The sequence below is a fragment of the Aricia agestis genome, chromosome 2 (assembly GCF_905147365.1).
Source record: "Aricia agestis chromosome 2, ilAriAges1.1, whole genome shotgun sequence".
In the NCBI taxonomy this organism is placed as follows: Eukaryota; Metazoa; Arthropoda; class Insecta; order Lepidoptera; family Lycaenidae; genus Aricia; species Aricia agestis.
Window position 1 is genome coordinate 9,825,368 of NC_056407.1, and position 13,566 is coordinate 9,838,933.

General features: G+C 35.2%; 1 protein-coding gene across 6 annotated transcripts; it reads left to right on the top strand.

The window, feature by feature from the left end:
* Window positions 1-1,931: 1,931 nt before the first annotated feature.
* On the top strand, window positions 1,932-12,616 carry LOC121739974 (sodium/hydrogen exchanger 9B2-like). 6 transcript variants are annotated; one of them, XM_042132635.1, is made up of 13 exons: window positions 1,932-2,078; window positions 3,575-3,656; window positions 7,937-7,960; window positions 8,872-8,899; window positions 8,985-9,127; window positions 9,231-9,462; window positions 9,550-9,719; window positions 9,799-10,013; window positions 10,184-10,355; window positions 10,499-10,653; window positions 11,305-11,469; window positions 11,941-12,124; window positions 12,501-12,616. In XM_042132635.1, exons 2-13 carry the CDS (start codon window positions 3,599-3,601, stop codon window positions 12,557-12,559), a joined length of 1,605 nt encoding a protein of 534 aa, XP_041988569.1. In that variant the 5' UTR covers window positions 1,932-2,078; window positions 3,575-3,598; the 3' UTR covers window positions 12,560-12,616. The 6 variants fall into 6 exon arrangements, with proteins under 6 accessions (XP_041988569.1, XP_041988570.1, XP_041988572.1 ...); XM_042132636.1 differs by having other exon boundaries at window positions 3,575-3,642; window positions 7,935-7,960; XM_042132638.1 differs by lacking the exon at window positions 7,937-7,960.
* The last annotated feature ends 950 nt before the right edge of the window (window positions 12,617-13,566 follow it).

Genomic DNA, 13,566 nt, shown 5'->3' on the forward strand with positions numbered 1-13,566 from the left:
AAGTATTTGAAGGAGGCTCCCATAGAACAAATGCCTTAATTTGGCCTTTTGCCGTCAATGTGATTACAAAATACGTATTTAAATTTTATTAATCACTAAGTACATGCTATAAAACAAAGTCCTTAGTTTTGTCTGTCTGTATGTATGATCGTGGTATACTTGTATGGTCTAATGTAACGTGATGATACACGGCCTAATTATAGTAATGATAATGATTAGTATTTAAATTGACACATTGACATTTAAATATGCTTTTAGTTGTTGAAACAACGCCGAAATTGCCAAACAGGTATGCCGTATCTAGAGGTATAAGGATTCAAGAGTTCTGTACAGCACCTTCGGAACCAGGGTATACTTCGGCGCAAATTCTTATTTTTTGGTAGTTTATGCTTAAAATCCTTCAGAAAAGCGTAAAATTACTATGTGTTTCCATATAAAGGAGTCCCGTCGATTTCTCATGGATTGCATCATCAGATCACCACATCAGATCATTTTGTGATCATGTTATCAAATTTGGGCTACATCTCATTCAACAACAAAAGGATTTTGGAAATCGGTCCACAAATGCCGGAGATGTCCGCGAACCATTATAAAAAAAGTGAAATATATCCTCCTCCTTTTCGGAAGTCGGTTAAAAAGTAGCCTAAGTTATTCCTTACTACATCAGCTACGTGCCTAAAAAAGTCCTGTCAAAATCGCTTCAGCCGTTTCAGAGATTAGCCGGACCAAACAGACAGACAGATAGACATACAGACAAAAATTGTAAAAAATGTTGTTTTGGTATCTGTAACCTATAAACATTCTTATGAATGTAGTAAAAAACGGTTCTTTCAATATTACAAACAGACACTCCAATTTTATTTATAGAACTTATTATTATAGCATGACACGCGGATACAAACAAACTTTTTAGCTTTAATAAATATGTGTCTGTGTGTATAATAAGTGTTTACACCTACGTTTACACAGATAAACGAGTCACATGATAGTGTCACGCGAATTTGTTGTTTTTGTAACTGCCTGTTACCATTATTGATATAGAGCAAAAAAGGCCGAAAAAATCTCGTTTGTTGTATGGGAGCCCCCTTTAAATATTTATTTTATTTCGTTTTTAGTATTTGTTGTTATAGCGACAACAGAAATACACAATCTGTGAAAATTTCAGAAGTCTAGCTAAAAGCTATAGCGGTTGTTGAGATACCGCCTGGAGGCAGACAGACGGACAGATAGACATCGAAGTCTCAATAATAGGGTCCCGTTTTTACCCTTTGGATACGGAACCCTAAAGACCCGACCAAATTAACGTGTTTGTATTTCGTTTTCGTAGCATTTACGTAGACCTTCAACAGCCAGCCAGGGGCGCCGACTCCGTGGGTGCTCGGATATCACCCACGAGAGGTAAATAGTGGGTGCCGAGCACCCACGATTATGATTAAGTATCTAAAATAATTCTCTTTCTCATCTTTTAACTAAATCTAAATAATATAGATAGACTGTATGGGTACTGTAGACTGTAGGGGTATTTGGGAATAATAAACGTAATTCGCGCGCCTAAAAACAAACCTAGCTTTTTGTTAAAATAAAATCGCATTGAATAAAAAATAACGTCTGCACTCTGCACATGTCAAACTACTGTGTGTTTAATAAATAATTAAGTATCTTTTCTAGTTATCTTGTATTTTACTGTGTGATTTAAATCAGAAAAAATAAGTAAGTACATAATATATTAGTATTATTAGTAGCTAGGTTAATTACAAAAGCTGGAGCACCCACGAGAATTTTAAAAACTCGGCGCCCCTGCACTGCCCTGCAGCCAGCCATTGGTATGGAGCTTTATTTACATTATAAGATCTAAATTCTAAATGAAACGAAATAAACCCTTGCGCATGTGACATTGCAGTGAACTTTAGTTATAATATAGAGCGCTCGCTGCGCGTCATCATAACCTTCGCCATGACTATACGCGGTACACGAACACCCGGTTTGTTTTCACAACAACATGGACTTCGACAAGAGCGCGTGTGTCGTTTAGTTTGTGTTCTTATTACCATTTAACGTAATTTTCCGATACTTATTAGGTAAGTTATCTACTGTTTAAGGAGACGATTATCATCAATTCGTGAATTACAAAAATTTTCAGTAGCTTTATAAGTAACTAGGTATGCGTACTAACCAACTGTATGTTACTTATAAATATTGAGTAGTTTATGTAGACTGGATAGAGTTACTTCGGATGTACTAAAATATAATAGTGATATTCAAACTAGGTAAGTTTGGAGTTACTATTTATTTAACTAAGTAAGTATAGTTAATTGATGAATTAATAATGCGTTAAGTATGTAAGTACTTATTATAATAATTAAGTGGTGAACTAATATTACAATGTTTACTTATAGTTTTGTGGCAAAGCAAATAAATTTTATATTTTTGGTAATTTTCAACTCTCTACCTCCAAAGTTTATTGAAATATTGTTCTCATAATAGATTGACTCATTGACAGCTGATAGTTTTGATACTTAAGCATTTTTGGACGTATTCCGAATCTTTAACCATCTTAATAATAAAAATATATTTACAACAAACTTCTATTAAAATATTTTAATGTCAGCTTGCCTTTGTCTGGCACATGTTGGTAAAGTTGCATCACAGATTAGTTCATGACCGACAACGGCAACGGATCTTGAGTAGTTATTCGCCCTGTAAATATTTTCAGTAGTCAGTAATCAGTCGATAAGATAAGAGTGCCAGTGCGGTGATTGGCTTCTGAGCTCCGAGTTCTGACTTCCGACACATTATGGATCTGAGATTTTAGTTTAGTTTAAGAACGCGCTGATTGTCAGTGTCAAATGTCAAAGTAAAAATTCATGTCTATTTCCTTCTTTTTGTTTGTACACCACTAAATATTTTGCCAACAATAATAAAAAAAGAATTGGTTTCGTACATATGGCAATTGGCAACTGTATTATTATAATATTATAGCCGTAAAAAAAGATAATATTTATAATTTTTAAACTGAATCTAGTTTCAGTTTAAAAATTATAAATATTATATTTTATTAAAATACATTGAGATATAAGTACCTTTTTTTTTTTTTAATGAAATAAGGGGGCAAACGAGCAAACGGGTCACCTGATGGAAAGCAACTTCTGTCGCCCATGGACACTCGCAGCATCAGAAGAGCTGCAGGTGCGTTGCCGGCCTTTTAAGAGGGAATAGGGTAATAGGGGAGGGTAGGGATGGGAAGGGAATTGGGGAGGGTAGGGAAGGGAATAGTGTAGGGGATTGAGCCTCCGGTAAACTCACTCACTCGGCGAAACACAGCGCTAGCGCTGTTTCACGCCGGTTTTCTGTGAGAACGTGGTATTTCTCCGGTCGAGCCGACCCATTCGTGCCGAAGCATGGCTCTCCCACGTATATTACCTACTTAGAATATAGATTAGTGGGAGTACATATAATTAATGTCTTATCCCCTTTCTTACCAGTATTAATCTTAGACAAATATTGAGTTTAACAAAAGCACATAGAAGCAAACTAACACTGCATAATACCTATTTCATAATGTTGACATTTCCAGATAACACCGTAATTTAAGAATATCATGGTAATAATATACGGAACTATGGACTCTTACGACCGCGACACCGATGTAAAAGCAGGTTTGTGACCTATATTAAGTATAGTCTTTAATTTAATATACTTTAAATTGATTTGTTTGCCTGTTTTTTTTTTTGACATGCGTGATGCGGAATTTTAAATTTTAAATCAACAGTATGTTTTGATAAATCAAGATAAATGTCTAGTACCGACATTTTATAAAACACTAGCGACCCGCCCCGGCTTTGCACGGGTATAAAGTATAAATAGCCACTGAAAAAATGATTAAAATCGATTCAGCAGTTTTGATTTATACTCATTACTAGCTGTTGCCCGCGACTTCGTCCGCGTGGACTTTATAGTTGTTACCGTACATAGATTGAGTCGTTTACGCGCAAATAAGAAAAGTATATTGTGTGGGAACCGCACATTTTTCCGGGACAAAAAACATTCCTTGTCCCAGATTCAAATTAGTATCTCCAATCTCCATGCCAAATTTCATCAAAATAGGTTAAATAGTTTATCATAAAAGTTTATTGTGCGGGAACCGTATATTTTCCGGGATAAAAAGTATCCCTTGTTCTTTCCCGAGACTGAAAGTATTGCCATACCAAATTTCATCAAAATAGATTGAATAGTTTAGACTTTAGGCGATAATCATAAAAGTTTATTGTGCGGGAACCTCCGGGACAAAATTAGTATTCCTAGTCCTTTCTCGTGACTCAAAGTATCTCCATACCAAATTCCATCAAAATAGATTGAATAGTTTACGAAACAGTTTTAGTTTACAAATCATAAAAGTATATTGTGCAGTAAACAGTATTTTTTCCGGGACAAAATGTATCCTATGTTCTTTTTCGGGACTCAAAGTATCTTTATAGCAAACTAGCTGTTGCCCGCGACTTCGTCCGCGTGGACTTCAGTTTATAGTACTTTATAGCGCGCGATGTCAACAAAATTGGTGTCAAAAGCTTTTATAAAAAACCCTGGTACCCCTTAAATCAATACAGCTGTGCAGTGTGCACACAATAAGTATTTCATTTTTTTATATTAAACTTTATATTTTATGCCAAATTTTAAAGCTTATTTAGCCCTCCGATTACACAACTTTACCCATAAACTATTTATCATTGATAGATTTAAGGTTACGTCACAGATAAAGTACTGAGTTATTTAATACCGTAGAATAGATATAACAATCGAAAAAAAATCGAAACTTAAATGTAAGATGATACCACGTCTTATAAGAAGACTTTTGAGCAAGCGTCAGCGCGATGTAGAAGACGCACGGCGCCATCTATTATGAATTGTTGGAACTAAATTTGAACAAATTTACGCATTTTCACCCCCTTACAACCCTTTTTTCCAGTAAAAAAAGTAGCCTATGTCCTTTCTCAGGCTTTAGACTATCTGTCTACAAAATTTCATTACCATCGGTTCGGTAGTTTTGGCGTTTGGCGTGAAAGCGAGACTGACAGACAGACAGACAGACAGAGATACTTTTGGCGTTTGGCGTGAAAGCGAGACTGACAGACAGACAGACAGACAGACAAAGATACTTTTGCATTTATAATATTAGTATAGATTATGTGCACACTGCACAGCTGTTTTTGGGTATTTTGATTAATTAAGGGCCGCGCTACACCGGAATGGCAGCGGCGAGGCGAGCACTTTCAGCGCTGCCATTCCGGTGTAACGCGGCCCTAAGAGGGGTACCACTTACCAGGGTTTTAAAAAGTTTTTAAATTTGACACAAATTTTGTTGACACCGCGCGCTATAAACTAAAGTCCACGCGGACGAAGTCGCGGGCAACAGCTAGTTAATATTAACGTGTATAACAATCGAAAGAATCGTAAAACCTACCCCAACATGGTACCACCTCTTATAGAAATACGCATGAGCAAGCAATAGCGCGATCTAGGGGACTCTTGGCGCCATCTGTTTTGAGTTTTTTGGAACTAAGTTAATTTAACCAAATTTACGCATTTTCACCCCCTTACAACCCCTTTTTCCAGTTAAAAAGTAGCCTATGTCCTTTCTCAAGCTTTAGACTATCTGTGTACAAAATTTCATTACAATCGGTTCAGTAGTTTTGGCGCTGTTGTTTTTGAATTTGATGTCTAAGTTGGTAGGTGAGTTATTAGTTAATAACGTGTATAACAATCGAAACAATCGAAAAATATAGCTCAATATGGTACCACCTCTTATAGAAATACGTATGAGCAAGCAATAGCGCGATCTAGGGGACTCTTGGCGCCATCTGTTTTAAGTTTTTGGAACTAAGTTAATTTGACCAAATTTACGCATTTTCACCCCCTTACAACCCCTTTTTCCAGTTAAAAAGTAGCCTATGTCCTTTCTCAGGCTTTAGACTATCTGTGTACAAAATTTCATTACTATCGGTAGTTTTGGCGTGAAAGCGAGACAGACAGACAGACAGACAGAGATACTTTCGCATTTATAATATTAGTATAGATAATATTCTAACGTATTAAAAACTATAAACAAAAACATACTAACTAATAAGTATGATTAGTTCTATGTTATAATAAAGTAAAAAATAAAACGCCATCTGTTGAATCGTATTAGAACTAAAATGTTCATTCCATCGATATATTTCTGGATTTTTTATAATATTATACATAAAATATGTTTAAGATTTTTGAAATTTTATTTTAATACACATCCAAGACCCAGGAAAATTGAAAACTTTTTGTTCCGCCTGCGGGACTCGAACCCAGGACCCCCGGGATGAGCGCTGGCCACGCGCAATGCGAATTCATTTTCATCGAAATTTTCATGGAAATAAGATATTTTCCCACATCAAAATGTAGCCTATGTCCTTTCTCAGACTCTAGAATAACTGTATACAAAATTTCATTGCAATCGGTTCAGTAGTTTTGGCGTGAAAGCAAGACAGACAGACAGACAGACAGACAGACAGACAGACAGAGATACTTTCGCATTTATAATATTAGTATGGATTAAACATCATATTCTAACGTATTAAAAACTATAAACAAAAACATACTAACTAATAAGTATGATTAGTTCTATGTTACAATAAAGTAAAAAATAAAACGCCATCTGTTGAATCGTATTAGAACTAAAATGTTCATTCCATCGATATATTTCTGGATTTTTTATAATATTATACATAAAATATGTTTAAGATTTTTGAAATTTTATTTTAATACACATCCAAGACCCAGGAAAATTGAAAACTTTTTGTTCCGCCTGCGGGACTCGAACCCAGGACCCCCGGGATGAGCGCTGGCCACGCGCAATACGAATTCATTTTCATCGAAATTTTCATGGAAATAAGATATTTTCCCACATCAAAATGTAGCCTATGTCCTTTCTCAGACTCTAGAATAACTGTATACAAAATTTCATTGCAATCGGTTCAGTAGTTTTGGCGTGAAAGCAAGACAGACAGACAGACAGACAGACAGACAGACAGACAGAGATACTTTCGCATTTATAATATTAGTATGGATAGCGGTCGCCCGCGGCTCCGCCCGGTGCAAAAAGCATTAAGACTCGGTCAGCAAAATGATAATGCCAGGTCAATTCACAGACTCCGACACTAAATCGACAACGACGCAGTCATTATAGGTACCTATAACGCAGGCTGCACACTGCACAGGTTGTCTTCCTCCCGCACGCGCACCCTCGCCTTGGTGACGCCCACTATCGTAATATTTTAATTTCGCCATATACTTCTAAACCAAACGTCCAATTTTAATCATTCAAAGACCAAATATTATCTACATAAAATTTACTTAATGATGAAATAATTTATTTTGATAAGGATTATTAGCATGAGTAAAATAAATACGTTTAAATGTAGTCCAAAAAAAACAAGATTTTTAAATAAAACAATGGTTGTTGTGCCTCACTTGACATAGATAGGTATAGTGTGTCGCGGACATTTTTGTAGATCTTTATTTACTTAGAACATTGTATGGTTCTATCTTTTATAGTTTAGGCAGCGTACGCAAAATAAGTAAATTTTCTGGTTGTCTCCGAAAAACTAAAATATCTTTTGAGCCTATTCATTACAATTAAACAAACAAACAAACATACAAATAAACAAACAAAGTTTACCTCTTTATAATATTAGTATAGATAAAAAGTAACCTATGTTACTCGTAAATAATGTAGCTTTCGAATGGTGAAAGAATTTTTAAAATCGGTCCAGTAGTTTTTGAGCCTATTCATTACAATTAAACAAACAAACAAACAAACAAACATACAAACAAACACACAAAGTTTACCTCTTTGTAATATTAGTATAGATAATATGAATGACATTATTTTTGTATTTTCACATTAAAGGTGTGCGTGTTTATACGTTTACCGGTAAAACAAATTTGTTTACTTTTGGGATTTTAATTATTATCTAATTCACAACTTTCATTTTTTTTTTCGCACATTTTATATCTTAAGTAACACGGATTTATGGCAATAATTCGCCCAATGGGGTCTGGGGTACCAGCAACTGGAAGGTTTAGCTGCTCCGCTACTGTACTGCAAAGGGCTGCTCAAAGTACTAGCTAAGGTGTGATCTTAGTTGGTGTTATCACCAATTTTTCACTGGCTATACAAGGTGTCTCTCCGTGTGGCTAAATGATGAAAAACCATATTTTCAAAGTCAGAATCGCTTGCTTGTCTATCATGGGTTAACGTAGAGAGGCCACCATGGTATCACAGTTGGCGAAAGTCCCTAGTGTTTGAAATTTGAAAAGGTTAACATTATAATTGACATGGAAAGGTAGTTTTAGGTTTTTCAGGTGTGCACGTATTGTATTGGGGTTATTAAATTCTAGTACCTATATAGTACCTACCTACTACGTTTGAATAGTCTAATACGATACGTATAACAACTATTTTTTTTAAGTCTAACTACTTAGTTATATCGCATACTTGAGTACATAAGAAAAACATTATTTTTTGGGAAATTTTTGCATGCTGCATGCTACTGACAAATGCATAGAACATAAAAATATAAATACTTATGTACTTAAGTAATATTTTTTTTATTAACATTCAAGTATTTTTCGTGATTAAAACTACGATTCTATAACCAGAGTGTAACACCTGCTTTTAAAAATGGAATCACGAGATCTAAGCAAATCTGAAATTAGCTTTTCATTGGAATAAGTTGAACCTACACCAATTTCAGTTTCGCTTAGATTAGTGCAGTTCCAATTATTGTATTGCAAGTAGGTACCTAATTTAAATAACTAGTATTTACACTTGTTTTTTCACAGATCGTCCCGACAGGGAGAATGAATTCAAGTAAGTACATACTACAATCAGATGCACTTGAGTATTACCAAAAGTATACGAACTAACGTTTCTCAGTCAGGACGTGACATTGCAGGTGGTGGCATTCGTTTTGTTTACGATGCCACGAAGAGGACCGTACGCCGTCCCATGAGCCAACATGGTGGAAAAAAGTCTTCCCCTTTCCATTGTTCCCGACGTTCCGACAATCAGCACAACAAATATGCATAGCGATGTTCTGTAAGAATAAAAAAACATATTTTGATCTGAGAAATGCAGATAACAATCACTTCCAAAGTCCAAACAGAGCATTTGACAAAATCGTCAAAAAAATATTTTTCAGTTTTACTTACTTGGGGGATTCTATACGCCGAGCTCGGAAGCCCATTCAGCATAAATGGAGAGCTCCTGAGCATGACAGTTCTGGTTATCGCAGCGTACTTAATCGGTTGGGTCTGGTTAAAGATTACAACCTTGCCTGCTCTTATTGGCATGCTGCTTACTGGAATAATTTTTCAAAACTTGGGTTTAGTCCATATAAGTGATACTTATAGAAAACTTAATCAAGATCTAAGGTTTGTGTTAAGGATCTTTAAAAAAATTAATACTTTCCTGTTAGGTGATGGTTAATGGATTCTAAGTAACTTTTCTTTTTATTTTAGGAAAATCGCCTTAGTCATAATACTTACGCGAGCGGGCTTAGGATTAAACGCCAATGTTCTTAAGAAACACTATGTGGCTGTTTTGCAACTGGGCCTTCTTCCTTGGCTAGTCGAATGCTTGGCCATTGGAGTAACTACACACTTCTTGTTATATTTGCCTTGGATTTGGGGTAAGCCACAGTGCGACGTTATAGCATCAGAATACAACGTGATATACAATAATTACAATAAGAGTTGCTTTCTTTTCAGCATTTCTCTTGGGCTCCATGATTGCTTCCGTATCTCCTGCAGTGGTTGTACCATGTTTGTTCAGATTACGAGATGTTGGCTATGGGGTGAATAAAGGAATACCAACTTTGCTACTAGCTGCAGCAGCTATTGATGATTCAGTTAGTGTCGCTGTTTTTGCGATAATATTAAATGCTATGTTTTCTTCTGGTTCTATGACTTTTAATATCATCAAGGTATGTTTTATTTATTGTTGTTTTTCATTTAGGGTAATAATTCGAAAGTGTAGTCGTAGCTCTATAATCTTTATACTTACCTAAGATATGATTTTAATAGGAGTCCACTTACGTCTTCTGCTATGAACTTTTTGAAGCTTTTTAACAAAGCAAATCTTGTAACATTTTAGGGACCTTTATCAATATTAGTTGGAGTTTTATTTGGATCTTTATGGGGTGCGCTATTATCATTTATGCCAGAAAGAAACGACACTTACGTAGTTACTCTACGATTCCTGGGCCTGTTCTTGGGGGGATTATTCTCATTATTCATATCAAGTTTAATAGAATGGAGTGGTGCTGGTAAGTTTCAATTTATTTAAAAATCGTTTCGATAAAAATATAATATTAATATGATAATATGTACCTAGGTATTGTGACCTTAGATTTGATGAGCAAAATAAAAATGATATCACAAAGTCTAACCCTATTATTCAAAATTCTAGGTCCATTAGCAATTATATCATCCGGGTTTATTGCTACTTATTTCTGGGAGAAACAGGGATGGCCTGTAAATAAAAACCCAGTCAGCGATCTGTTTAGAATCCTGTGGATATTCTTCGAGCCTATACTTTTTGCATTTACTGGTGCTCAAATAACGGTAATTTGATTAGTTATTTCTTCTTTTCTCTTTTGATATTTAATAATGTTACGTGCTAGGGTTCGAGGATTTGGAGAGAAAGACCTGGTGACTCTCTTGAAGACTTTATTAACACTGCACTAAACACTAGGTCACAACACTTAGCACTAAGTCCAAACACTAATCACTAGGTCCAATCACTAAGCACTATCACTGTCCTAGGTCGTAGCCAAGTCGTAGGTTTCACTGGTTCACTCACTATTGATCACTTGTGTTCACTCCGAAATCACCTTGATGATCGCTCGAACCGAACTGAATTGCCTGGCCTGCCTGCGGCTCTTTTTATATGGCGAGACGAATTCCAGAAATTTCCCGATTCACGTAAACAAGTAAACAACCGTGGGAAATTTCTAGGCGGCTCGGGCATGTACCACAATAAAACTGCCGTCCTTGCGATAAGTGCAGTAAGTTGAATTTAATTTAGACCTTATGGACTCAGTCATAAGGTCTAAATTCAAACACGCTAACAAATAAAGGGTAAACACGTAAACAAACATTGGACCTTTTTAGAAGGTTCGAGTATGTACTTGCGCACCACGTGTCCGTATACCATGTACCGTAACAATAACAAGCTTTTAATGCATAATTATTACTTTATCTTTTTCTATCCAGCTGAGCGCTTTGGATCCGCAAGTGATTTCTATGGGAGCAGTGTGTCTTGTTTCATGTTTGATGCTCCGTATTGTGTCAACATTTCTTTTGAGTTTTGGATGCGGCCTTAATAGCAAGGAGAAACTATTCATTGGACTGACATGGTCAGCCAAAGCTACTGTTCAGGTAATAATACACACTGCACCGGTTTCGGTGAAACCAGGCCAGGTACGCAGGAGTAATTTTATAGTGCCCAAGTGTGTGCGCAGTAGACAAGAGCACTTTCTATTACTTTTACCCAGTGGGAGGGAAGACCGACACGACTGGCGAGAGATCAGGCGCAGGGCCGACTTTTTACATGCCCATCCGACGCATGGATCATCTTACTTGTCAAACAATCAGGTATCAGTCTGCATTATCTTAACCAAACTTGGAAATAACATGTTTCCAACGCGGGAATCGAACCCACGACCTCCGAGTCAAGAGCAACGCTCTTAACCACTGGACCACGGAGGCGTTACTGTTCAATTAAATTAAATCATATTAGGTAAATACTTACAAATTTGTGGTAATCGACAGACATCAGTGAAAGTCACCTCATCCACGCAATATTCTTTCAACAAGATAACTTTATGATAATTGATAATAATGTTCCAGGCGGCTTTGGGACCTGCAGCGCTAGACTTGGTGAATAGTGGGCTAACAGCTGGTGGAATTTTGGCAGAGGAAGAACATTTTGCCAAGGCAATTCTTGCAGTCAGCGTGTTGAGCGTCATCATATCCGCACCACTAGGAGCCATTCTGATAGCGATCACTGGACCACGTTTGCTCAGTTGTGATGGTTTGCCATTTTTTACTGATTATTATAATTATTACTAGCTATTTGACCGAGCTTTGCTCGGTATTCGATAAAACACAAAAAATGACATTTTCTAAAAATGATTTCTAAGGTAGCTAGATCGATTTATCGCCCCCGAAACCTATACAAAATTTCATGAAAATCGTTGGAGCCGAATCCGAGATTCCAATTATAATATATATATATATATATATATATATATATATATATATATATATATATATATATATATATATATATATATATATATATATATATATATATATATATATATATACAAGAATTGCTCGCGTAAAGATATAAGATTACGATGTTCTTTACATATATTAAGTATAGCTATTTTTTCTTATTTTTTTAGGAAACGGCGTTCAGAAAAGCGATCCACCTCCAAATGAAGATTTACAGTCTACTTTATAATTTATAAAATATTTATTTCGAACGTTATTAAATCCACCAAATGTAGTTATTATAATATAATATTATGAATTATTATAATAAAAGCTGCAATTATAACATTTTAATTGAGTATACTTATTAGTCTACGAGTAATAAAAACTACCTACTTATCTTAGCTCATTTATCGAGGAAGGCTATAAACTATAAGGGTAGGTATTTATCCAAAGAATTCTATTTAAACTGGGTAAATAGAAGTCTTTGATTTTATCACGCTACCCGCCGTACTTAAGAGACATTTAATTATGATTAACCTTCAATTTAATGAAGAGTTGGACAGGTAGGTAATGTTTCAGGATTAAGTTTTTTAAATTAATTACATTTAAGTAGGTACTTCATTAATGTTCCGAATTAATGACCGAAGAAACAGAGGAAAATGTGAATTAAGTATTATTTTTAACAAAAAATTAAAACCGACTTACAAGGTAAAAACAATAATAATATGAACTAAAAAGTATTAAATAACTCTTATTCTTTAATATTGACTTTTTCAGAATTCGTCTAAATCTCAACTATTTCTGTATATACTACAGTCTTCATTACTTTGAAGTTCATATTATTATTGTTTTCACCTTGGAAGTCGGTTTTAATTTTTTGTTAAAAATAATAATTTCACTCTTTTTAGCTATCTACAAGATAAGGCTTTATTCGTAAATAACCACTACGAATGTTAACTATTCACATTACCTATGTTACTGTAAGCGAAATTGTGGTAAATGATTGCAGTTACCTAAGCGATGCTGCAATTTCCAAACTTTTATCTTTAAAGGTTCAGGAGTTCTGTTCAGTGTCCCTGGGTCCAGGGACACCTTCGTATGCAATTTCACTTATTTCTAACGTATGTTTAAGTTACTAGAAACAACTTCTTAACCATTAATTATTATTATATGTGTTTTAATATATTTCAAGGATTTACCTCGACTGCTCATATATATATATATATATATATATCATATCATCAGATCACCACT